The sequence below is a fragment of the Eleutherodactylus coqui genome, chromosome 7 (assembly GCF_035609145.1).
Source record: "Eleutherodactylus coqui strain aEleCoq1 chromosome 7, aEleCoq1.hap1, whole genome shotgun sequence".
Lineage (NCBI taxonomy): Eukaryota > Metazoa > Chordata > Amphibia > Anura > Eleutherodactylidae > Eleutherodactylus > Eleutherodactylus coqui.
In genome coordinates, this window is record NC_089843.1 from 195,655,550 (window position 1) to 195,681,609 (window position 26,060).

A 26,060-nucleotide genomic window follows, 5' to 3' on the forward strand; every position below is an offset into this window, starting at 1 on the left:
ACAATTTGAACAATAGGAGTGAGGCCCTGCTCGCTAAAGCTTACAGTCTATGACAAAATAGGAGTGACAAAAGGTTAAAGTGATTGCTTTGTATAATGTTCCATGGTAACATAGTTATGTAAGGTTGAAAAAAAGAGACATCTATCCAGTTCAGCCTATTACATTACAATGTAAGGCAAAAAAAACAATGAGGTGGAAGCCAATTTTCCTCACTTAAGGGAAATTTTTTTTCCTTTAAATTTGACAATCAGAATAATCCCCGGATCACCGACCCTTTTGAGTAATCAATAATGTAACTTATTAATATTATATCGCTCATGAAAGGCATCCAGGATCCTCTTATACTCTGATAAGTTCGCCATCACCACTTCGTCAGACAGAAAGTTCCATAGTCTCACTGCTCTTACAGTAAAGAACCCCCTTCTATGTTGGTGTATAAACCTTCTTTCCTCTAGACATAGAGAGCGCCTTCTTGTTACAGTCACAACCCTGGGTATAATTTGATGGAAAATATCTGTGTACTGTCCCCTGATATATCTATACATAGTTATTAGAGCGCCCTTGGGTTTCATATACTTCAGCTTCCTTGTCCAAGCTTATCTGTAGCTGGGTCACCACTTTCTCATGGAATACTTCCTGGGCTTCCTTGAAGTTCAGTATATTTTCCAAGACCTTTGTTTTCTCTTCCGCCGGGCTGCAAGCAGCTTTCTCATTTCCAGGTTTTCTTATCTGAGACTCCAGGTCACCATTTTTCTTAGCTAACTGCATTTTCAACTCTGCAAGTTGATTATGCAAATCTGTAGTTTGAATACAGGCATCTGTAGACTCTTTTTCTAACTTGCAATGTGTCATCTCTAACTCTTGGGTTCTCATTTCCATTTTCTTAAGGTCCTGTTTACAGTGCGAAGTTTGCACTTCCAGACATACTCTGCAATCAGCTTCATCTTTGAGTAATCTTCCGAGGTACTTATTCTCCTTTAACATGACCTCAGCTTCTGTCTTCAACTGTGCAACTTCAATGAGGGCACCACGGTATCATCCAGGATCTTTCCAGCTTCTTCTTCTGTCAGTAGCCTTTTATTAACTGTATTCCATGCAGACATTTGGTTGCTATTAGTAACTACCTTAGTTTCCCAGGACACTACACTGGCAATACCTCCCTATAGTTCACTCTTAGTACAACATGCAGTCTTTTTATTATTTTTACACTTTACCACTAGGGGCATATTTGAGCCAATTCCTACCGGGCTGTGGCTGAGCTTTCTGTAACTGCCTGTTCACATGGTAGCAAATTTTCACAAACTCTAGACATTTCATACACCTTACCACCTGAGGCTTCTGTGTCAGTACCGTTAGAAAATTTTTACTGTAACACATTGTTATCAAAACACTATTCAGACTTGTTGTCATTAACCTATAATGCACACACTGTAGTTTCCACTGCGCCTTCCTGCGAAAGAAACATATTATGCACAACATACGTTCTTTTTGTGTCATTTTCAGCATAAATATTTGCACTAGACATTTTCTGCAAAATGTTTGCAACCTTGCATTTACCCTTTTTTTGTAAGTCCATATGACCCAGAACCAACAGTGTTATGAATGGCCTCACCACTCCATGGACTCTTCTACTTCTGTAACAGCTTCTCCGGACCAACCGTTAGACTTATTTGGTCACAATTCAGACCAGTAGACAGTGAGACTCCACCTGCAATGCAGTCAGGGACTTTTCCTTGTCTCAGCAGAAAATTCCATGCAGGAAAAAGTGTCATCCACGCTTGTTGCAGAATAAAATATATAATCTTTCTTTATTTAGACATATTTAAAATTGCCAGGTATACACCTCTCTGCACCAGACGCGTAACAGCTGCACAGAGCCTTCGTCAGTGGTACCACTAAATAAAGGAAGATTATATATTTTATTCTGCAAGCAAGCGTGGATGACACTTTTTCCTGCATGGAATTTTCTGCTGTTTAAGCCCAGGACCGGGGGCAGATATATGAAGTGAGCAAGCTGACAGCACAGCACACTATTTTCAAGTGTCTTTTCCTTGTCTCCTGATGATTTAGCAATCAGGTACACACTGATCTGCAGCTTTGTACCTCCAGCTACAGTCTCTCTGCTTGCTGGCGACAGCCACCTGTTGTCAGCATCGGTCACCTGTAGCAACCATAACAGTACGTCATAGCCCACTAGCAACAGCACTCTGTTTCACTTGTCATCCCGAGGAACAGCATCTTGGACCTTCAGCACCTAAGTCTTTTGGTGGGGATAATTCCTAGCATGTCCTCATAGCCACACGGTCCATTTCCAACCACATCTGGATTTTCTCATTATCCATTTCTAATTTAGCAATCCATTATGCTGCTGCACCAGGTACCTCTCATTGTCCTCCTTTTGCTTAGCCATCTGCTGCAGGAACATCTCTGTAGGAGTTCATCATCAGGTTCTCCTGCCATTGCCCCTAGCAACCAGACATGCCTGCATTACTTCACCATATGTGGCAATGTCTGCATGGAGGGTGGGGTCGGCGACAACGCAGCGGCACACTCAGTCCATGTAAAAGTCTGAATATCTTTATTTGCTTGACTTTTCAGTGGTAGCAAGGAAATCCAATGCAAAACACATCAGCCACTGGCAGCACATAGACTTGGTGCTATGAAAATAATAAACATTTCCCCATCAAGGCACTAACTCAACAGTAGTTCCTCACTAACTACTACACTGTTGCCTAGTGTCACTACACATACTACAGCTGTCATCTCGGGGAGTAGCTCCAGCTCCCTCGCAGAGCCGGGCCTAGCTCTGGCTTCTGACAGCAGCACTGCTCTGGCATTGAACTCTGCTCTCTCAGCAGCAGTTCTGGTTTCCACAGGCCTCCCACTAGCCAAGCCAGAAACCTACTGCACACTGATGAGGGGCAAAAACTCAGAAACACAGCTATCTGTGTATGGATTCTGGCTTGGCTTTCAATTCCCAGTCACTGGTACAAGGCTTGTATAAAGAGTCTAACATTGACTTGCAGGAATGCTGCCTTCCAATAGGTGGTGCCGCAGAGGTATTGTTCCATCTCCCTTATTTGCATAAACCAATTCCTAATGGAGCAGACTGTTACACTGACAGAGTCAGGGCAGAATGGACTTGCAAGTTCTGAAGTATGTGTCCATTGCAAACGTTTGTGTGGAAAATGACAGAATTGAAATGTGATAATTACGTTGCTCTGCAGGTTGCTGCGGTGGAAACTGCACAGTGTGCATCAGCATCTAGAAAAGATCTGTCTGGAGACTGCACTGGAAAAAACGTGATTGAAATGTTACATGATATATTTTCTTTGCAGGAAGCCGTAGGTGTGCATTTGTGTATAATGAGAACTTGTCTGAAAATGTATTAATAAAAATGTTTTGCAGAAAAATCTTTCTATTGACACAGAAGCCTCAAGTGAGAAGGATTATGAAATGTTTTGTCCTGTGTATGAAACGTCTAGAATTTGTAAAAGTATTCCTCAATTTGCACAGCTGAGCACAGAGTGTGAACAAGCTGTTATATGGAGTTCAGCCACCACCCATATTGGTATTACGTCAAATGTGCCTCTTGTGGTAGAGAGTAGAAATAATAAAAAGAATGCACGTAGTACTAAAACTGAAAGCAAACATAGAGCGAGGTATTGCCAGTATAGTTTCCTATGAAACTGAGGTAGTTGCTTGTAGCAACCAAATGTCTGCTGGGACTACACATAATAAAATTGCAAAGAAAAGGAAGAACAAAAAAAGTGCTTCTCTGATGACAGTAGATGTAGTCAGTGCAGATCCTGAGGTCCAAGATGAGAAAGGAAATTAAGAGTTGCTCAGAGTTCAGGAGGAATTTGTCATAGTTGCTCAGTAGATAGAGGAAACAGGAAGACTCCAGAGTGAAAGCAAGGATACCCTCAAAGAAGCTGCGTGAAAAGATAGGACTTGTCCTATCTTTGGTACGCGATGTTTAGGACTTTCCATTTCCTATGGGAGCAAGAGTCTATAACATAGCAACATAACATAATATGTTAGGCTGAATGAAGACAATGTCCATCTAGTTCAGCCTGTTTCAACAACCCCCAGCGCAATCCTCCTTGTTGGTCCAGAGGAAGGCAAAAAAAACCCAAGCAACCATTTAGCTCAGTTGAAGGGAAAAAAATCCTTCCTGTTTCCATAATGGCAGCCAGAGTAACAACTGGATCAACATTTGAGATCATTAACCACCTGATCACCTAATGTCTATATCCTGTAATATCATAGCGTTCTGAAAAGACATCTAGTCCCCTCCTAATTCCTCTATCGATTTTGCCATTACCACACCCTCAGGCAGAGAGTTCCACAGTCTTACTGGTCTTTCAGTAAAGAACGCCTTGCTGTGTTGGTAATGAAACCTGCTTTCTTCTAGATGTAGAGGATGCGCTCTTGTTACCGTCACAGTCCTGGGTATAAACAGATTATGAGAGAGATCCTTCTATTGTCCCTTAATGTATTTAAACATTGTTAATGTTCGCCACTTAGCCGTCTTTTTCCCAAATTAAATAATCCCAACTTTGATAGCCTCTCTCGGTATTCCAGTTCTCTCATTCCGTTTGTTGATTTAGTCACCTTTCTTTGAACCCCCTCAAGCACTGCAACATCTTTTCAGAACTGTACACAGTATTCCATGTGAGGCCTGACAAGTGCCTTATATGGCAGAAGAATGATGTTCTCGTCCCTTGCCCCTATACCTCTGCTAATGCACCCCAAGACTTTATTTGATTTTGCAGCAGCTGATTGGCATTGATTGCTTCAGTTAAATCTACTGTCCACTAGTACCCCCAGGTGTATTTCCATATCACGTTTTCCTAGCAGTACCCCATTTAGTGTCAACCCCTCCCAATAATCTGTCAACCCGATCCGCGATGTGTCGAACACCGTTTGATGATCCTGGTCCAGATTGCCTTATCTATCCCCCTTATAATTGAGTCCCCCACCACTAGAACCTGTCTACCCTATCTAGTTCAATACAGAAATTGAGAATGAGAACCTCAGAAATGTAGACAAAATTGAAGCTGATCACAGATTATGTCTAGAAGTGCAAGTTGCTCATTGTGAACAAGACTGTTAAAAAATGCAAATGAGAGCCCAAGAGTTAAGGCCCATTTAGACGCAACGATTATCGCTCAAAAGATGTCTTTAGAGCGACTTTTAACCCCTTGGTGACGGAACTTTTTTGCTTTTTTCCATTTTTGTTTTTTCCTACTCCCTTTTAAAAAATCGTAGCTCCTTAATTTATCCATCGACATCGCTGTATGTGGGCTTGTTTTTTGCGGGACGAGTTGTATTTTTCAATGGCACTATTTATTATACCATATAATTTACTGAAAAACTTTTTAAAAATTCTTAGAGAGAAATGGAAAAAAAACGACATTCCAGCATCTTTCGGTGCGTCCTGTTTCTACAGCACACAAATTGCAACAAAAACGACCTAATATGTTTATTCTATGGGTCAGTACGATTGCTACGATACCAAACTTGTATAGTATTTTTTTTGCTGTAGTACTTTTATTTTTTTTTTAAGATATTTAATTTTTTCAATTATTTTCTGCGGTCATTTTGTGCGCGCAGCACCTTTTTAATTTTTTCGTTGACGTAGTTGTGTGAGGGCTCAATTTTTGCGGGATGTCCTGAAGTTTCCGATAGTATCAATTTGGAATACATACGACTTTGTGATCACTTTTTATTGCGTTTTTTCTGGGAGACAGGGTAACTAAAAAAGTGTATTTCTGGCGTTCTTTATTTTTTTTTTCAGACGACGTTCACCGTGCAGGAAAAATAATGCACTACTTTGATCGGACTTTTACGGATGCGGCGATATCAAATACATATTTTTTTTATGATTTTTATTTTTTAATAATGGATATGGCAAAAGGGGGGTGATTTAAACTTTTATAACTTTTTTTTAACAATTAAAAAAACTTTATTGATCTTTTTTCTTACTTTACTTTGAAGTCCTCCTGGGGGATTTTAACATGCGATGCTTTGATCGCTCCTGCATTATGACGTAATGCTATAGCATTACGTCATACTGCTTTTTTACAGGCAGTCTTTCAAGCCACCCTGTGTGGATGGCTTGATAGGCAGTCTGCTAAGGCAGCCCTGGGGCCATTCACTAGGCCCCCGGCTGCCATGACACCTGCACGGCTCCCCCGATCTCACCGTGGGGGGGCCGTGCGGGACCCCCAAACAGCGTTCGGGGGACTTAAATGCCGCTGTCAGAATTGACAGCGACATTTAAAGGGTTAATAGCCACGATCGGCCAAGCGCAGCTATTGCCCGCGGGTGTCAGCTGTAATAAACAGCTGATGCCTGCGCTGTATGGAGGGAGATAGTGCCGCTACCTCCCCCCATACACGTCCTGCAACAGCAGGACGTAGTTTTACGATAGGGCCGTCACTAAGGGGTTAAGCGATAATCATTGTGTCATTTACAGCGCAAGATGATCGCTCAAGCGTTGAGTGATCAGCTTGCGCTCTGAGTGGAGGATGCAGAAGACAAGCAAAGCTGCTTGTCATCTGCATACAGCTGTTCCCTGCTCAGAAGCGCCCAGGTGTTATGCAGCTGAGCACTCCAAGCGGAGGATGCAAAAGACAAGCGGGGCCGCTTGTCTTGTGCATCCAGCTGTTCCCCGCTCGGAGCGCCCGACTGTCATACACCCAGGCGCTCCGAGCGGAGGATGCAGAAGACAAGCGGGGTATCCCCGCTTGTCTTCTGCATCCAACTGTTCCCTGCTCGGAGCACATGGCTGTTATATAGTCGAGCGCTCTGAGCGGAGGATGCAGAATACAAGCGGGGTGTCCCCGCTTTTCTTCTGCATCCAGCTGTTCTCTGCTCAGCGTGCTCTGAGCGGGGTATGGAGAACAGAGCTGAACCACTCTTTTCTTCATACCCAGCCTGTCATCAGGGAGCAGGATACAGCTGCAACAATAGTACTAGCTGTATCCCGCTGTGAATCCCTGATAAGGCTCATCGTTATCTTTCAGCATGCTGAAAGACAACAATGAACGATGGCTTAAAGAAAACTGCATGATGTCAGTGCAGTTAGACACAATGATTATCGTTCAATAGCCGTTTTTGAGCGATAATCGTTGTGTCTAAATGTGCTGTAGAGATGACGCGTTGCAAGTCAGAAGGAGATTCTACAGATTTGCGTAATCACATTGCAGAGTTGCAAACAAATGGCAGAATTGACAATACAGTTAGCTAAGCAAAATTGTGAACTGAAGTCTCAGATTAGTGAACTCAAAGAAAACCTGGAAATGGACAAAACTGCTTGCAGCCAGGCAAAGAAGCAAGCAAGGTTCTTTGAAGATATACTGGACTTCAGGGAAGCCCAGGAAGCATGATATGACCCAGCTACAGATAAGCTTGGATAAAGAAGCTAAAGTATGTGAAACCCAGATCCAGAAGCTGACTGAATGGTCAGAACAAACTTAAAAGGTGAAAGAAACCTTGGAAAAGGCCAAACAGGCTTTGGAAAGTGAGTGTATTAGGTTGACCCATGAGGTGAAGGTGCTATTGAAAGACGAGCGCGACTTTGAATTCAATAAATGCTATCTTTTCTTCTTGGTCATTGTTGCAAGGCTTGTATAAAGAGTCTAACATTGACTTTAGGTATTGCTGCCTTCCAATAGGTGGCACTGTGGAGGGAGGTATTGTTTCAGTTCTCTTATCTGAATGCAAGAGAAACATGGTAGAGATGCAGCTTCAAGAGCTATAAGTAAAAGTCACTGAAGGTGACAAATTACAGGCAGTGCTGTCTGAGCAGGTGAACAGACTGCAGGCGGAATTGGAAGTTTAGAGCGAAGAGTCTCAAAAGATGGTGCAAGAAGAGACATGCCAGAGGCTTGGCCTTAGTGCACACCTGAAGAGAATGGAAGATAAGAGAAATGTGTTCCTCAAGCAATTAGAGGAAGATGTCAAACCCAAAAAAACACCTGTCAATGCAAATTTCAACATTTTAGGCTCAGATAACAGATATGGAAAAGAAAATGGAGAAGAATACTGCATCCTTGAATTCTGTTGATGTGCAGAACATAAAAATTAGAAAATAATTAGAAGAGACAAATCATAGGTATGAAGAAAAAGCAGCTGCTAAAGATAAGTTAAGATAACAAGTCTTTAACAGGAAGTGGAAGATATGACTGTGGAGTTTGGCCACCACGTCAGATTGTATCATAGAATGATTAAAAAAATATATCAGAGAAGGGACAACCACACTTGGAGAGAGAGACCCCCTAGCATGGTGCTTTGACCCAGGAGAGCTATGACCTGTGTTAAGGCCTATGGCCTTTATCAAAGGGTATGGCGGTATCTGGTGCTGCAGTTCACAGGATGGCCTGCAGAGTGCAGGAAATTAGGCATTCTGTGTGCTAAAATAGCTAAGACAACTGTAGGGGTGTGTTTGGAGGAGATATAACCTCCAGACACGCTCATGCAAGAGGGATGATGCTGCTCGGACAGCTACAAGAGCTGCAAGCCTGAGGTCCACTGTGGACCAAACTGTGTCTGTCACGAGTCTGACAGGGGAGGATGCCCCCTTGATGCATCCTCTCACTTGGGATGATTTAGTGAATTCTGCACTGAGCAGAGGGTTGGGGTTCCAACTCTACCATTTTATGATTCTATGCCCTGGTTGGGTATATCAACAAAGACACTGTGGGTTGTCAACCAAGAAGTTGTGTTGTGTTTCAGTGTATATGCCATGTATTTATGCTGTAAACCTTTGCTTTGTGCAAAACAGCTGGCAGAAACCAGTGTTTTCAAAAAAGTCCAGTTATCCAGAGTCTCTGCGAATGTGGTGCCAGTCATCTTAGGTGAAGAAGATGGCAATCCCCGTGAGTGAGCAACCCCAAGTTACCACACCACTTACACATATTCTCACCCAGACAAAGCATTCTCATTTTTTATACAAACCGTTTATGGGGCATAGTATGAAACACTTTGGAAAAAAACAGAAACACAAAATCCAGTAACTGTCCCTGACACAGTCCAGAACTTATCTTCTCGTAGAAGTTGATCAGATTGTTTTAACTTGTCCCTCATAAACCCATGCTGATATGGAGAAATACAACTCTTTTCCTTGAGGTTCTCCAGGATAGTATCTCTTAGAAACCCCTCAAAAATATTACACACAATAGAAGTTAAATTAACCAGTCTGTAGTTACCAGGTTCACCTTTTGATCCCTTTTTTAATATTGGCAGCACATTTGCTATGCCCCTATCCAGTGAAACAAACTCCGTCACTATAGATTGCTTGGTTATAAGAAACAATGGTCTATCACAGTACTTAATGCCCTTAGAATCCGAAGGTGAATGCAATCATGCAGGACTCAGCATTTGTCTACTTTAATCTACTTTAAGGCAACTCCACACTTCCTCCTGGGTTATGGCGCATTCACATGAACGATTTTCCTGTGCAAGTTTTGTCCGACTGCAATAAGGATGGGACTCATATGGGAAAATAATAGAGATGAGCGAGCATACTTGTTAAGGGACAATACTCAAGTGAGTATCATCCTTTTTGAGTACCTGCCTGCTCGTCAGAAAAGAATCGGGTGCCAGCCGGGGTGAGCGGTGGGTTGCGGGAGTGAGCAGGGGGAAGGAGAGAGAGATTTCCCCCCCGTTCTGCCCCGCTCTCCCCCGCTGCCCGCCGAATCTTTTCTGACGAACAGGCAGGTACTCGAGAAGGACGATACTCACTCGAGTATTGTCCCTTAACGAGTATACTCGCTCATCTCTAGATAATAACCATTTGATTTCGATGGGTAAATTTACCTGAGCGATTTTTCGCTTGCACAGATAGTGTATGCCCTATTTTTAGGTGATTCTATTAAAAATTTGCCCATTATTCCCTATGGGAGCCAAAAAAATTGCATCACATTTGCATGTAGATGTGCGTTTCATGTGAGTGTGATGCAATTTTTTTTATATTTTACTATTAGAACAACATGCTATTTTCATGTGCGTAAAAATAGCATGTGCAGCGATGTGTTTTTCTTGCAAAATGCATCACAGTCACAGTTTTTGAGTTAAAAGAAAAAGGTTTGGTGCCAAGTTAATCAGTAGAGCAAAATGTTCTCAGTAAGAGAAACAAAGTAATGTAGATATGAGACCTTTTAATGGCTAACAAAAAGTTATGATGTTGTAGCGAGCTTTTGAACCTATTATAAATATAGTAACATAGTATGTAAGGCTGAATGAAGACAATGTCCATCTAGTCCAGCCTGTCTATCCTCCTTTGTTGATCCAGAGGAAGGCAAAAAACCCCAAGGCCAGAAGCCAATTAGCCCTTTTGGGGAAAAAATTCCTTCCCGACTCCCTAATGGCAATCAGACTGTTTCCTGGATCAACCCCTAATAGTTCCTACCTGCCTGTATACCCGGATTGACAATTAACCTAAGATTTATATCCTATAATGTCCTTCTTCTCCAGAAAGACATCAAGTCCCCTTTTAAACTCCTCTATGGATTTTGCCATCACCACTTCCTCAGGCAGAGAGTTCCACAGTCTAACTGCTCTTACAGTAAAGAATCCCCTTCTATGTTGGTGATGAAACCTACTTTCCTCTAATCGTAGCGGATGTCCTCTTGTTACCTCTTGTTAAATGTTCATGTCTGTTTGTTAGGCTAGAGCAAATCTGTTTGGGCCTGGCTGTTGACGATGAACTTTTTGATGTGTTTGGTGTGGAAACTTTCCCATCTGTATGTGGGCCGATCAATAGGGTTTTTGTACAGGGATGTCTGTATTGAGTTGCTTAACATTGTTATGGTGGTGTAGAAAAAGTTGATTTCTGTATACGAGTAGCTCATTGTCAGGTTTATGGTGAGGTGAAATACAGTGAATGCCGCCTTAGATTGATGACATTTAATGGAGAGTTTACTTTATCACACTGCATTTCGCCTGACATTTAATTTTCCATTATGAATACACTGGAGAAAAATCTATTTCATAGATTTGCCTTCTCCTCATCACACGTTACAATTTTTTGCTTCATTATTTTTTAAAGGGCCAATACTTTCTTGTTTAAAACTTTAACTTTTTATTTAGTTAAAGAATGATTTAGAATTATCAAACGGTAAACCGCTTTTTGGTAATGGTCTCTTTTTCTTTTAAGGCTTTCAGTGCTTCTTCGCTGTCTTTTCTTTTTATTAGCATAAATGCTATTTTCAAAACCTTTGAGGTAGGTTTAAAAAGCTCTTAAAATAAAGAGTAAATTGGTCTACATAATCCACTTCTTTGACACTCTCATCTTCTATGTGACATATAAATAGGATTGGCCATAATTGGTCATGGTCTAAATTCTCTTGTCTGTTGAATTTGTATGAGGGCTCCCACAAATTGCAAAGCACAAACTTGCGATGCGTCTTTTTAGTTTTAGAAAGTCCCCATGACATTTGCGTTAAAAACGCAGCGTTAAAAAAATGCTAGTGTGCAGGAGCCTTAACATTGTAGCTGACATTATTAGAGCATAGCTGCTATGCTAAGTCTTGCATCTACATTTAAAGGGTGCGTTCAGACGAGCGTATGCGTTAATTCGCGCGTGTGAACGTGCGCGCAAGAGTGCGCGTGAACGAAGGTCCGTGCTTGTGATATGGGTGTTCTAAATTGTGAATTTGGCTGTGTGGAGCGCACATAGATGTGCTCCATACATTGAGCTGTATCAGCATCCCAGCAAATATACACGGTGCCAGTATTTTAGGCATTGATAGTTGTGAGCCACACGTTTTTTTTGGCGCCCCAGCGAACTTTTGATTACTACGTTTCTTCATTTATACTCCTTTTTTTTCCTATTCTAAACCTTTTTTTGGCTTTATATAACAGAAAACTCATACAATATATTTGTGGACAAAGTTAAAACAAATTAAAAAAAACAAAAAAAGTAATGATTACAAAAATCCACCTACACTTTATAAAGAAAAAATGCTAGGGAACACCCGCACGCACAATGCACAGTTTTGACCCAGACACTTATAACAGGCTGCACACAAGTTTGTGGATGAACATTGTTTATTTGTGTTTACAACAATACACATCCGGAACACAACATGGAGTGCTTAATGCAAAGGGAAAGACACAAAAGCTTACATTGCTGTCTATTAAGTCGTTCACTTGGCCGGACTCCTGTGTTGCGTGTCCCATAGGAGCCAATGTAAAGAGCAGCGCAGTACGGACCAAACAGCCACGCATGCACTTTTTTCGTTGCTGCGCGTGTTCGCAAGCAGTAAATACACGCTCATGTGAACACTTCATAGGAACTCCATGGTTTTAAATAGGCGCGCAGTTTTCTTCGCGCGTCTGTATGCGCAGAAATACGCTCATCTAAACGTAGCCTAAAGCCTATGGCAGAAGACGCATTGTTTTGTTAGTGTAATTATGCTTTAAGACTTTTTAGATTATTTTTTGAAACAATTCAATGTAAAATTCATTCTTATATTCTTGCAGGCTGTGTTTACTGACTTGGAAATCCTGGCTGCGATCTTCGCTAGTGCTATTCATGATGTCGACCATCCAGGAGTATCAAATCAATTCCTAATAAATACGAGTAAGTGGCAGCACTTTCATCTTTAACAATACACTTCCAAAGCACAAATAAAAAAACCACACGCATATATATTGTGCTGGACCCTGGGAGCATGTAGCTTGCTCAGGGATTTCTACATCTTGTATTAAAAGCAGGCAATACACAAGAAAATGCACTATGGAAACAAAAAGGAAGAACACTGCTTTGTGTGGGATCTCCAAAATTATGACATTAGATCAATGCTCAGTGTGCTTACCTTTCAATGTTCTCCTTGCACAATGCTGGGAATCACTGTAGCTGCTCCAGCTATAGAAGGCTGGCAAGCTTCAGATTAAAGGCCATTTTACACTGGCCGACTGCATGAGCACTGACATCAAACAGAAAGACTTGTCGGTTGCTCGCTGGCTTCTCATCCAATTCTCGCTCAGCGTTTCCCTCTCATTTGAGGGAATCACTGAGCGAGCATTTATATTGAACGACAAGCGGGCAAGCTAACGAGGCTTTTTAAGCTTAAACAACCACAAACAACAAGTGAGCGATTTTTCCGCATTCACACTGAACGATTATCGCTCAAATTTGTTGTTTGAATGAATTTTGATTGATTATTTTAGATTCCATGACTATCCTGTCGATTTTATTTGACCCATGTAAAGACGCTGTCCGCTGCTGGAACACAACATCAATAAAGTTCAACTACCTCACCCCTGGATCTTTTTCTCTGATACAGCAGTGCCAAAGTCTCCTGCATTTCTATCCTACCCCTTTGGCACTAAAGGCCCATTTACACGTAATGATTGGAGAGTGAGAAAACAAGTCTAGCAATCGCATCACAATGGGGATCAGTAGCACCTCACATATAACCAGCATGCTAAACAATCCATATCAACAACAAAAGGCTGTAATTCCAGAATAAGACCTCCAAAGTTACACATTTTTATGCAAATCTAATAATAATAAAGCTGATAAAATGTGCTTAAAATATAAAAGCAATATATCCAATATATAAGTAAATTAATCTCGGATATTAAAATACATGATATTTTTATTAATCTACTAGTAATTATAAGGAAATTATAGTACCAGTGTTTCTGTTGGCGTAATGCGCCACACAGCTGTACTACATGGTACATGCAATATGATCCTCACACATCACCCACACAGCTCTACTACATCCATCCTGACTAGAGATGAGCGAGCATACTCGCTAAGGGCAAATACTCGAACAAGTATTGTCCTTAGCGAGTACCTGCCCGCTCGTGAGAAAAGATTTGGGTGCTGGCGGGGGTGAGCGGTGTGTTGCGGGAGGGAGTTGGGGGGGGGGGGAGAGAGAGATCTCCCCCCCCCCCCCCCCCCCCGTTTCCCTCCGCTCTCCCCCGCCCCCTGCTGACACCCAAATCTTTTCTCACGAGCTCCTCCTGCAGCAGTGACATCACCACAGGTCCTTCAGCGCACCGGACCTCTTTTATCAAACTGCACAATGGCTCCTCCCACAGCAGTGATGTCACCACAGGTCCTTCAGCCCATGGGATCTCTGTGGTGGACATATATCTATATTCCACAACACTTCTACTCGATTCATAACCTGATTGGTTGTTTGGGTTGGCTGATTCACAGTGATTGGTTGTTTGCGTTGGCTGATTCACAGTGATTGGTTGTTTGGGTTAAATCGAGCAGAAGTGTTGTGGAATATAAATATATGCCTGTGGTGGTGGTAGGTCAGTGCCTTCTGTCAGGACCACTGAGTTGAGTCTGAGATAATAACGGCTTAGTTATATTCTCATTTTGTTATTTTTGTCCTCCACTTTTCAAGAGCAGTAACACTGTGTTGTTCTTCTGTCAGTCAAGCTCCGTGTTTTATATATGTTGTAGGACCTTTGATGATGTCACCTGGGGCAGAGCAATGACATGAACAGGGGTGGAACATCAGAAGCATTCACATACTAACTGACAGGTGGTCATTAGTAGTTTGATAAATATGTTTTGTAATAATTCTACAATAAAACTGTCATGATTGACTTGCACACCACGCCCAGGACAAATGCAAAAAGAGGCTGGAGGAAAAGAATTCGGAAATACATGCTAAACACCATAACAAACTGAACTGCAAATGGAACCTATGAGTAGACATCCAACAATGACTGATAAACGCCAACCGCTTACCTAGGTGTGCACCTGGAAACCCATAGAACTACAGGTCCCAGGAGCACAACGTGACAGTACCTCATTCCCCTTTAAAAAAGGAGCCTCTGGACCCTTGGGGCATAAAAAATTTTTTAGCAACTGCTCCACAGAAACAACGTTATACAGGATTTATCCTACAGGCCTGATACATATGCATCTCTGTCATAAATAGGAGCAAGTAAACTATTGTGCACCTCTTGACAGAATTACTGCACCTTACACAAACAGCCTCATTCCCAATAGTCTGTACAGAAGGGGTGCACAGACCAAGAGGGGAATAAAGATGACAACCTCTCCTACTGGTACAACATCGTAAAGGATTTATCCATACTGGCCTAGTACAGAAACATATGTGTCAAAGGCAGGAGAGGGAATGACACACAAGTACACAACACACATGGGTCTAGTGCATATGGTAGGGCTGATTATTATGTCACATCCAACCTGAGCCTAATGCACACCATGCCCAGAACTAATGCAAAAAGAGGCTGGAGGGAAAGGATTGGGACAGGAGAACATGCATACAAGCTGAACAGGACACTGTTCACACCAAGACACAAGGAAATCCCATCCACAACCTCCTGCATGTAGCAACACCAAGCAAACCATGCATGACCCTAAGCACCGGTGTTCAGAGAGGGAATGTGGAGAAAAATAAATGACCAGCACCCTTTAGAAGAGCAATACACACCCAGTCAGCTCAATCATCCCACACGTGTGGAAATGTGCTCCTGGAAACCCATAGAACTACAGGTGGTAGGAACACAACGTGACAAAAACAAGACATTCATATTTCATATAAGGCGGGAAGAAAAAGAAAAAATCCAAAAATATACAACCCTAATTCCAAAAAAGTTGGATCGCTGGATAAAATGTGAATAAAGACTAATGCCCATGGCTGGATTTCCACCGCGTTCTATGTGCCGGAAATCCGCGGCATTGCCCCGCAGCTATTAGGTTCTATTGAACCTAATAGCTTAATGCTCACGCTGCGGTATTCCACCGTGGAATTCCACAGCATGAGATTACCTGCAGCATGTCCCATTTGCTGCGGGTATATGCACTCAATGAAAGCCGTCTGTCACGCTATACTTCCGCTGTAGCACAGCGGAAGATAGCATGAAAACGCTTCCTCGCCCACCGCCAGCGTGTCACATGATACTGCCGGCACGTCATATGACACTGACAGCCGTGTCATGTGACACTGTCGGCGTGCCATGCGCTGTACTGCGCATGTGCACTGGCAGTGTCATGCGGGACTTCGTGCAGCCGATCTGGAGGTAAGTATGGGGTCTTTAGGGTGGCGCCGTGTCAGACTCCGCCGCGGTATTCCACTTGCAGAGCCCGTCAAAGCCGTGTACATTAGGCCTAAATGTAAAAAAATAAAGAATGCGATCATCTAACCATATTGGTGAAAGGAAGACATTTTTCCATTTTATTAAAAAAAAAAAATTTAATTTGCAAATTGATAGCAGTAACACATTTCAAAAAAGTGCAACTGGGTTAACAAAAGGCTGGAAAAGTAAGTGGCAGTAATGAAAAAGAGCTGGAGTTCTACTAAATCACATGCCTGTGCATGTTGGAGAGGCAGAGTCTCTAAGAAGCAAAGATGGTCAGAGGTACACCAGTCTGAAAAACTGCTTCCCAAAATTGTGGAACAATTTTAGAAAAATGTTCCTCAATGTAAAATTGTGAAGACTAAAAATATCCCACCTTCTACAGTATATAAAAGATTCAGAGAACTTCATGTGCACAAGTGACAAAGCTGATGGTCAATATTGGATGCTCGAAATCTACGGACCCTCAGGCATCACTGCATAAACAGGCATGATTCTGCATGGACTCAGAAATACTTCCAGAGATCACTGTCTGTGAACACAGTTCGGCGTACAATCCACAAATGCAAGATAAAGCTGTATCATGCAAAGGAGAAACTAAATATCAACACAATCCAGAAACATCAGCGTCTGCTTTAGGCCAAAGCTAATTTAAAATGGATTGAAATTAAATGGAAAACTGTTATGTGATCAGATGAATCAAAATTTTAAATTCTTTTTGGAAACCACGGATGATGTGCTCTGTGAACTCTGGAGGAGAGGGACTATCCAGATTGTTATTAGCCCACAGTCCTGTGTCTCTGATGCTATGGGGTTGCATTAGTGCCTATTGTATAGGCAGTTTAAACATTTTTAAAAGAAACCATCAATGCTCTGCAGTATATAGAGGTTGTAGAATGCAGCATCCGAAGAGCAGGCCCTCAGCCGAGGAGACAGCGAGGTAGGGATGTTAACCTTGTCACAGGGCTCTTCCATCTTCTCTCTAAGGGTAGCTCGGGACCCGCCACCTCATTACTGTTGGGGGAGATCACAGGGATAGGAGCCAGGGGTTATCTTAAATCCAGTTGTCACTTGTGATGCCAACAGTCCTTCTCCTGGAGTGAATTTGTAGACTAATAAAATAGTCCAACACTAGCAGAGTATATTTTGGAACAAAACCGGGAACGGTCGATCTTGTCCATTTACTTAAACTTCTTAATAAAGTCAATAACAGTTGCAGAAATCACAGCATACCAGAATTATATCTCGGTGGCGTTCATGGGGTATTGGAACAATCCACAGGCCAAGTTATCTGCAGGTCCTTTTACTCCTGGCAATCACTTTCTCTACCGGCAACAACACTCACATTGGCTTTCTTCTCTTCTCTCTGATTAGTGGTTCTTTTCTCTCAGTACTCAGCAGTAGTATAGATGATCCCTGGGTTGAACAGGTCCAGGCTGAGCATCAGGCTATAGCTCAGCCTTCTTCATACTCCACACACGACCTAACAGCCTCTCTGTAGTCCCTCTGTCTCCAGACCAGCAGACTGCTACACTCGACTCCACTTCTTCGCCTTCCTCTCATTGCATTCTTGCAAACACATATATCAATCATCATCACGTACTCACAAACGATACATACAAAATGATCCATTTTCCAGACATAAGCCTTCCGTGCCTACAACCGTACAATACACACTAATCTCATACACAATCTACAAACAAGACACTGACATGAGACAAACATAGTCTCCCTGTCGGCAAGGGTGACTATGGAGAACATCACAGTAGCCATATCCACATTTGAAGATTCGGGGTGAGCTGATACCAATTACACAGGCCCTGCTGTAAGAAGGGAGGAGGAGAGGGGGGGGGGGGCGCGGGAATAACAGAAACCAGGTCCCAGCCAGTACAGCAAGGACATCATTGGAATGTTGAAAGTTCCAAGAAATCTTGGAAGGTCTCCCAGACCTTTGAATACATCTGATTTCCCTCCTTTGTGGGAATGGAGTTAGAAGGGATATCACCATCTGTATGGCACCTCTCTTTCAAAGCAGATAGCAAGGGTGGTGATAGACTAGGGAGTATAAGGATGGGAGATATCTCAAAAGACAGACTCCCTGAGTCTGTCACCTTCTTCACGATCAGCTCTTTCTCTTTATAGAAATGAAGCTGGCAGACTATATCATGGGGTCTTGCAGGGTCTGCTGGCTTGGGGCTGAGGGTTCTATTGTTTCTGTCAATTTCAATTGACCTTTCCAGAGGTCTCTAGAGTTTATGCTCCCATGCCTCTATCCCCTATCCGATGATAAGGTGGTAGAGGAGGAGTGTCACATTGAGCTTGCCGGTCTGATCGTAACCCTCCATATGTCTATTATATTTAGGGGACAGGGGCTCTCTCATATTGCTCGTGGTACTGGGCGCAGCTGAGAACGTTCCTTCTCCCCTGTGTATCATTTCTGCCTGTCTTCTTCCCTGCTGTTCCCCTGCAGCACATGGGGGAAGAGAAAAGGAGCAGGCATCTGCTTTATTTTATCAGAGTGTCCAGGGTCCCCCGAGCCTCCAGTTCTGCCATCCATCTCCCGGGGCGCCCTGCTTCATTAACGTGCTGGAAAGTCTCCCCACCGCATTCTCTGTCCGAGGCTGTAGCCTCAAGGCAGGGGGAATCCTCGCAGGTCTTTTTCGCCACAGGTGAACGCCGTTGCTGTGTCAGTGTCAGCATCAGGGGTGACCGCTCTGTTCCGCAAGCTTGCGGTGGTGTTTTCACTATGGGAAGAGCCGCCGTGACTCTCCCTGCATGCAGTCTGGTGCGTGACATTGCTGGCTCTCTGCAGCTCCAGTGATTGGCATGAGGGTGGCACCTCCGCTGCTGGGCTCGCCGGCCGCTCCTTACTCCAGTGCCATTTTGCGTTCATCGCCACAGCCTGTCGAGTCTCGGCAAGGAGGGAGGAACCTTTTCAGGTGTCCCCCTTCAGAGTTAGGAATAGGCTTTGGGATGCCTAGTCCTTTTTTGCATCCTATGTTGTGGCTGGGTCGGTCCTGGGATTATCCTGTCCACTGGATGAAGCTGGCCTTTTAGGAGCACCTCAGACATGCATTCTACCCGGCCATCAGCAAGCCATGCCCCTTAATTAATTATTTTTTTAAATCTCGCCTATATCTTTGAAATTAGTCTTAAATAAAACTGTGGTTATAGTGAATGATTGCTCAACATCAGTTCTTATGTCAAACTGTAAAAGTTGGTGGTCGCTGGAACCCAAATTCTTTCCTGCGGGAGAGATATTAGCGAACAAAAAATATGCCATTTACTTCGAAGAGGGGTTTTCTTTTGAACTCTATGACAGAGAGGATAGCCCCTACTCCCATAAATCCAGGGATGCTGTGGATAATCCGTCAAAAGCTTCTTTATTCACAAATATACAGTGAGTAGCACGTACAATCAGTAGAACCAGGTATGCGTCAGGTGATAAGTACAGGCAGGTACAACTGGACAGGCATGGATGACAGGTACAACAGGCACAGGCAGATAAAATGATCCCAACAAATGCACAGCACACACCACCGGGTAATGACAATGCGTTTCATCATATAGTTACGCCTTTATCAAGCCTATATCAAGTCCAGTTGTTTATTAATTTTTGAACCATGTCTGCTACGGCAACCAAATCTAAATTATCTTAGGATATAATAGCTACCCTGTTTCCCCGAAAATAAGACGCGTCTTATATTAATTTTTGCTCCCAAATATGCGCTACGTCTTATTTTCAGGGGGTGTCTTATTTTTCAATGAACAAGAATTCACATTTATTGTTTAACAAAAAAAATGAACATTTATTACCCTGTATACAGCACAGTACCGTAGTTGTCACCACAAACCAATATAACTAGACAAACTGTGAAAACAAAGCAAAAATTACTCCATGACCGTCATGTCATCATTTTCTGGCACATCATCATAAACATCTGAACCCGGAATCTCCTGCTGAATTTCTTGACACTCCATTTCTTGTAAAATCTTCGGGCCAAAGCAGGAAGGTTTTTGCCCCAAGAATCTTCCACGATTCCTTTCTTGTACTCAACGGAATAGCTCTTTCTTTTTGCGCTCATGTCTAGGGGTAAAAATATACAGTAGGAACATTGTTTATTTCTTGTACTTTAGACTCTTCAGCAAAAAAGCAGACACCCCCTATTGAATCAAAATGACACACTGTTTACCTGACTCACATACAGGGCCACAAAAAATAAGGGCTGGCTCCCACACACTGTCTGGAGACTGTAATGCTCACCCCCTAAGGGTGCCTACCCACTGGAGTTTTTTTTTCCCTGCGAATTTCGCAGCATTTTTTTTTCTGAAGAGGTCTATGGGACTTGTAATGTTAAAATCGCGATCGCGCAAAATCGCAATTTACCGGATCGCGGTAAATAGCGATTTTGCGCGATCGCGATTTTAACATTACAAGTCCCATAGACCTCTTCAGAAAAAAAAATGCTGTGAATTTCGCAGGGAAAAAAAACTCCAGTGGGTAGGCACCCTTAGGCTGGAAATACACCCTGTGAGAACCCAGCCTTAAGAATCACACATATGGCTGCCTGACTCACACACAGAGCCATAAAAAAAAGTTACGTACCTGCAGAGTTCCTGTACCACTTGTAAGCAGGGATGGTATTGCAGCTTCCGACCACCAGAGGGAGCTCATCACAGCAGATGTGTGCAGCAGCAACAGGATGATACTATTGAGTTTTCCAGCCAGCAAGAGGAGCTTACAACGGCAGCACACTCGTACAGCACAGCAGGAGGTAGGAGACAACGGGGATGGCAGCAGGGGACAGGCCTCTCGACTTGCCTGCACACTTTAGTATGCCTTATTATCGGGGTGTTTCTTATATTAGCGATTTCTTGCGAATTTCTTAATGTGTCTTATTTTCAGGGGTGCCTTATTTTCGGGGAAACACGGTATTAGCTCACAAAGCTTGTTTCCAAAGTTGCAGCATTAGTATACAATATTGTGTTGAGAACACTACTTTTTGTTTTATTCTTAGCAACTATAATCAATTCCATCTCCGATATTAACCACCACATTTTTGGAGTTATCAACACACCACTTATCCTAACTGGTAGAAAGCATCCCTATACATTCAATTTCTGTCCCTTTCATCTAGTTTAAATGTCTGCCACTGAAAGGGTTAAGTGCCTGGTATGTTAGCTGACTGTCTGAAAAATGTATCCGCTTGTTTGTCACATGACCTTGTAATATACATGTGAATGCAAGGTGTGTGCAGGAAAATTCTGTTCTGGAGAGTGCAAGAGTACCACGCAGGCACCTTGTGCCTGTGCGTCTCAAAACGGAAGAGGCGGAAAGGAGTCTATAGCCTGCCCTGGGACTGCCATACCCAGGAGCCTTCCCATGCTAGGAGAGAGAGAGAAAGGAACCGCCATGCAGCGCCCCCGGTTTTATCAAATGTGAGTGTTGACTGGTAGAGTGTTGGAGAGAAGAGTGTGTTGCCAGGATCAGGATCTACAGATAGCAAGACTGTGGTTTCTCCTGTACACCCCTGTGTCCTTTCTCTCACACCACTTTGATGTTTTACACTGTTTTCCTGCTGGTGTGCTTTTCAATGTTATGCTCAAGTTACTTCAAGTAAAGCGACCAGTTGCCCAACCGTTTCCCGAGGCTGTGTCCTAAAAGGACCCCGTGTGTGTGTGTGGATTTACTCCGACAACTAGGAATTCCCCCACGGAGGCCGAGTGAGGGTGAGTTTACTCCACCATCTAGGAATTCCCCCGTGGCAGAGGAAACAGTGGTGTCACGCGTGACATAAGAGACTAAGGTAATCCATTATTTGGTTTCCCGTTTATTTAACCTGCCCTTGGCCCTTGGACCTGTCGCCGGTTACCCTCTGGGTGGGAGTCAGTAGAGCCACCGTGACAAGACCCAAACTCTATCCCGCTGTCTCCTTGGCCGTGTCCCATTCCTTGGATGCTGCACCAGTACCAGGCTCTCACGCAGGAGAAAAAAGAAGAGGTTTAGCAAGAAATGTCTTTGCCAACAAAGATCACTCTAGTAAGCACACAGAAGAAGAAAAGAGGGGTCTTGTTTCTTTGGGTGTGCCCTTTCATCGCTCATTGTTTTCAATATGACAGTCAGCAGCATCCCATCTCGTGCTAGGTGCGATTTTGGATTGATAAATAATGTAATATTTTATAGTACGGGTTGTTATAAATGTGGTGATACTAATTTTGTGTAGAGGTTTTTTTGTTCCTTGCATTTTTTTGAAGCCTCGTGTAAGGGAATAAAAGCTTTAATTCTTTTTTTTCTGTAAAAACATTTAAATGCTGTGGTCAACAATGCCTGCAGCATCTGTAAGGTTTAACGGTGTAGAGGAGTGATTAGATGAGCAACTTCTCATTTCTCTCCTTTTCTGGGAAAAAAACTCATATGTAAATGTGGAGCAGGGAAGAACATGAACAACAATTCATGCGCCCCCCCCCCCCCCCCACACACACACACCCTCCGACACAGGCAGATATACAGGAGAGTCACAGATCATTTCTGTGGCGGCTGCCCCCCCCCCTCTTCCTCCTCTCCTTTGCATACTGACTAAAAAATTGCAGCTGTAAGTTCAGTATTCCTGACTTCACTTCAAACAACTGTAACTTCGGGTGTGTAACAAATATGAGCATCCCAAGAACCTCATCTTTAAAAACGTGTTGGTAGCCCTAACAGAAGCGGAGCTACTGCCATTTAAAGTAGAATTAGCTCTATTTGTCCTAAACTGTGATGTACTTTTTCCACAGAACAAACTGAGCTCCTCCTAAATTGTAGGAGGTTAAAATACAAAAACAAATTAAAAGTTTTTTTTTCACCTGATTTGCATTAACTCATGCAAAAAATGTGGGTTAAATGTAGTCACAGCACCCCTCAGTGAATACCTTAAAGGGTGCATTTGTCAAAATGGGATTATTTCTGGGGGTAGATATTATTTTGACACCTATGAACCTCTGTAAAATTTTAAAAATTAATGCCAAATTTGTAAGTCTCCTACATTGTTTATAAATGGGTAAACTTGTTCAAATGTGCTTCCAAAATAAACAGATGGAAATATATATTTGATTAAAAAAGCATGTATAGTAAGTACCTATGTGGGGTACCGCAGTTGAAAATAGAAGAAGAATGCAATTTTGGCCATTTCTGCAATGTGCGCCATTTCTCCCATCCAGACTGTGGTCACGTGCCCCTGCTGTCAAATAAACTGATACAATCAGATTAAATCATTAATGTAGACTGAAGAATATTGGTGCAGTTCATCTGAATGCAAGGACAGACCACCACAAGTGATATAACGGTTGACAACGAGCACCCTGAGCCATAAAAGCGTCTTGTGATGTCAGCAGATGTGCAGTAGATTTGACAGCTGGGCATGTGACCATACTCTGGGTCAGAAAAATCTTTTAATAGTCAATTCCAAACATGGTCCATATGACATAATTAGAGGAAAACATTCTTTTGGGACTTGAACAGCTTCTTTATAGAATTCATATTTTCTAATCCATGTTCTGTTTTGTATCGGTATTTACTATCCATTTTACCATTTCTTGTATTTTTAGACTCTGAGCTGGCCCTGATGTACAATGATGCTTCTGTCCTAGAAAACCATCACCTTGCAGTTGGATTTAAGCTCCTACAAGAAGAGAACTGTAACATTTTTCAGAATTTGACCAAAAAACAGCATCAGACTTTAAGGAAAATGGTCATAGACATGGTAGGTTGGTGACCTGAGAGCTGCAAAGGGAAAATGCCAGCAGTTGGTATAGGTGCCATGTCTACAAGATGTTTCAGTTTCTCATAGGCCGGGCTCACATGAGCATAATTAAATGACGCATTACTTGCGATGTACGTGCACATAATAAGAAATGCTGGATCCGAAGCCCGCAGCATGATAGGAGAAGGCAGGCATGACAGGGTTAACGGGGAGGGAAGGGTTAAATTTGTTGGGATGATACTGGGGGTGGAAATCCTGCCAGGCAGTGCAGCACGGTGTCTGGTACTAGGCCTTGTGCTGAGAGTGGACGGGGCCTAGTGCCGGGGTGAAAGCTGAGAGAGGAGAGAGAGCTGGGGGATGCTCACCTGGCGATGAGCTGGTCAGGGAGCAGCCCCGCCGTGGACCTGGGTCAAGGAGGATCAGAGGGATGGTGGAGCAGGAAGTTGGGAGACCTGGAGGTCAGATGGAAGATGGCGGAGGACAGCGGTCTGCTGGTCCGGCATCGGGGAGAAGTGAATCGTCGGTGAGGAGGTCGGAAGCAACTGTGAGCACAGTGGAGAGGTTACAGTCTGTCAGGGAGGTGGAGTTTCGAAGAGGACGCTTCAGTGAGGAGGATAGGGATCGGCTGGATGAAGGATGGGCGGCTGGTGGATCTACAGCCCTTACGCAGGCCGGGGAGATAACATCTATGTATGGTCAGTCTATCACAAGTATAAGTACAAGCAGCACTCTTTTCTAGCTTTAAATTAAGCAGGACTGGATCAAAATATGCACGCCACTGAAGGGAATTTGGATCCAAAAATTCCAGGTAAGTCGCAGGAAAGATAAGTCGTGCCAGCATATAAAGATGCAATAAAATAAATCCTGCATGCTTGAGAAAGATCTCCTGTAGAGATCAAAACGTTGCAGCTTTTACAATGGAGGAAGAATAAAGGATTTATTTTATTGCATCTTTACATGCTGCCACGACTTATCTTTCCTATGTATGGTCAGTCTAATTTAGATAGCCGGTTAGCACTACTGTAAGGGGTGAGAAGTGGCGGTGATGGAGAGTTGGCAGGCACACTCTGCACGGGTAGTGAGTTTAGGCCATTGTTGGGTTTCATGTGGGAATTTTTACAGAGACAGGAGGCAGCGCCCGCTCCATCGCCTGTTTCGGCATGGACTATGCTGTAAACTGCGTCATCTAGCAGGGAGAGCATTTTATGCAGAAGCTCGGGCTGGCAGGCGGGGTTGCGGCAGGGGTTGCGGTCGCATTTCAAATGGAAGAAAATGGGGTGCATCTGGATGATAGGGCAAAAGTGAAGGTTTATGTTTGCTTTGAGGGGTTGTTGGGGGTTCATTTGAAGAAAGAGGTTAGGGAAAAGATATGGCGGGATGAATATGTGGAAATATTCTCTTTTCCCTTTGGAAAATTTTAAATTGGACAAGGAAAGAGGACCGAATATAAAAAATGGAGGAAGAAAAGCGTAAGTGGAGTTAAATTTCACAGACATTTATGAACTGGCTTCAGGCATTCACCATATTAGCCAGTGTAATCGAGAAAAAAACGCCGGAAGATTATTCCGTCCTTTTTTGCTACTTGCATTCAATTGGAGAACCATATACGATTTACGTGGGTCAGACCTGTCTGCGATACGATGAGCAGTTTAGGCAGGGGAAGGCGGTTCGTCCCTCTATTAGATGGGACCAGAAGGATAGCGGGCTGTGTCTGCCGGGTGATGGCGCCAGTGCGGTACGGGCAGCCCCTTCAGGAGGGAGTTGGGTCTTCAGGCTCGGCTGCTAGTTCACAGGCCTGTAAGACAGGAGGGCATAGGCCAGGTTTGTGTTGGCAATTCAATGAGGGCCAATGCAAGTTCAGGGCCGGATGCAAATTCAAACATGTTTGCTCCTCTTGCAATGCCACATCGCATGGAGCAGCAAAGTGCTTTAGGAAGTGGAAAAGAAAGGTTCCTGCAGTTGCTGAAAAAAGGGATAATATCAGTGAGTCTGGGAGAGATGGTGCCATTCTTAAATAGGTATTCAGATAAGTCAAAGGCCAAGTTATTGTTTAGTGGTTTCCAGGACGGTTTCAAAATTCCTGCTCCCGAACATAGGGTCACATTTTCAACAAAAAATTGGTAACCAAGAAGCTCGAAAAGGAGGTTTGTTTGAGTCGCATGGCAGGACCGTTTAAGGAACCTCCTTTGAGGAACTTTATAGTGTCGCCACTTGAGTTGGTTCCAAAAA

The 26,060-nt window shown here is 43.2% G+C and overlaps 1 protein-coding gene across 2 annotated transcripts in view; it reads left to right on the top strand.

The window, feature by feature from the left end:
* Positions 1-26,060, top strand: part of LOC136573061 (3',5'-cyclic-AMP phosphodiesterase 4C-like) — a 240,365-nt gene that overhangs the window by 192,135 nt on the left and 22,170 nt on the right. For both annotated transcript variants that reach the window (XM_066574204.1, XM_066574205.1), the window contains exons 11-12: positions 12,496-12,595; positions 23,677-23,831. In XM_066574204.1, coding sequence (XP_066430301.1) covers positions 12,496-12,595; positions 23,677-23,831 — 255 coding nt within the window. The remainder of the gene's footprint in view (positions 1-12,495; positions 12,596-23,676; positions 23,832-26,060) is intronic.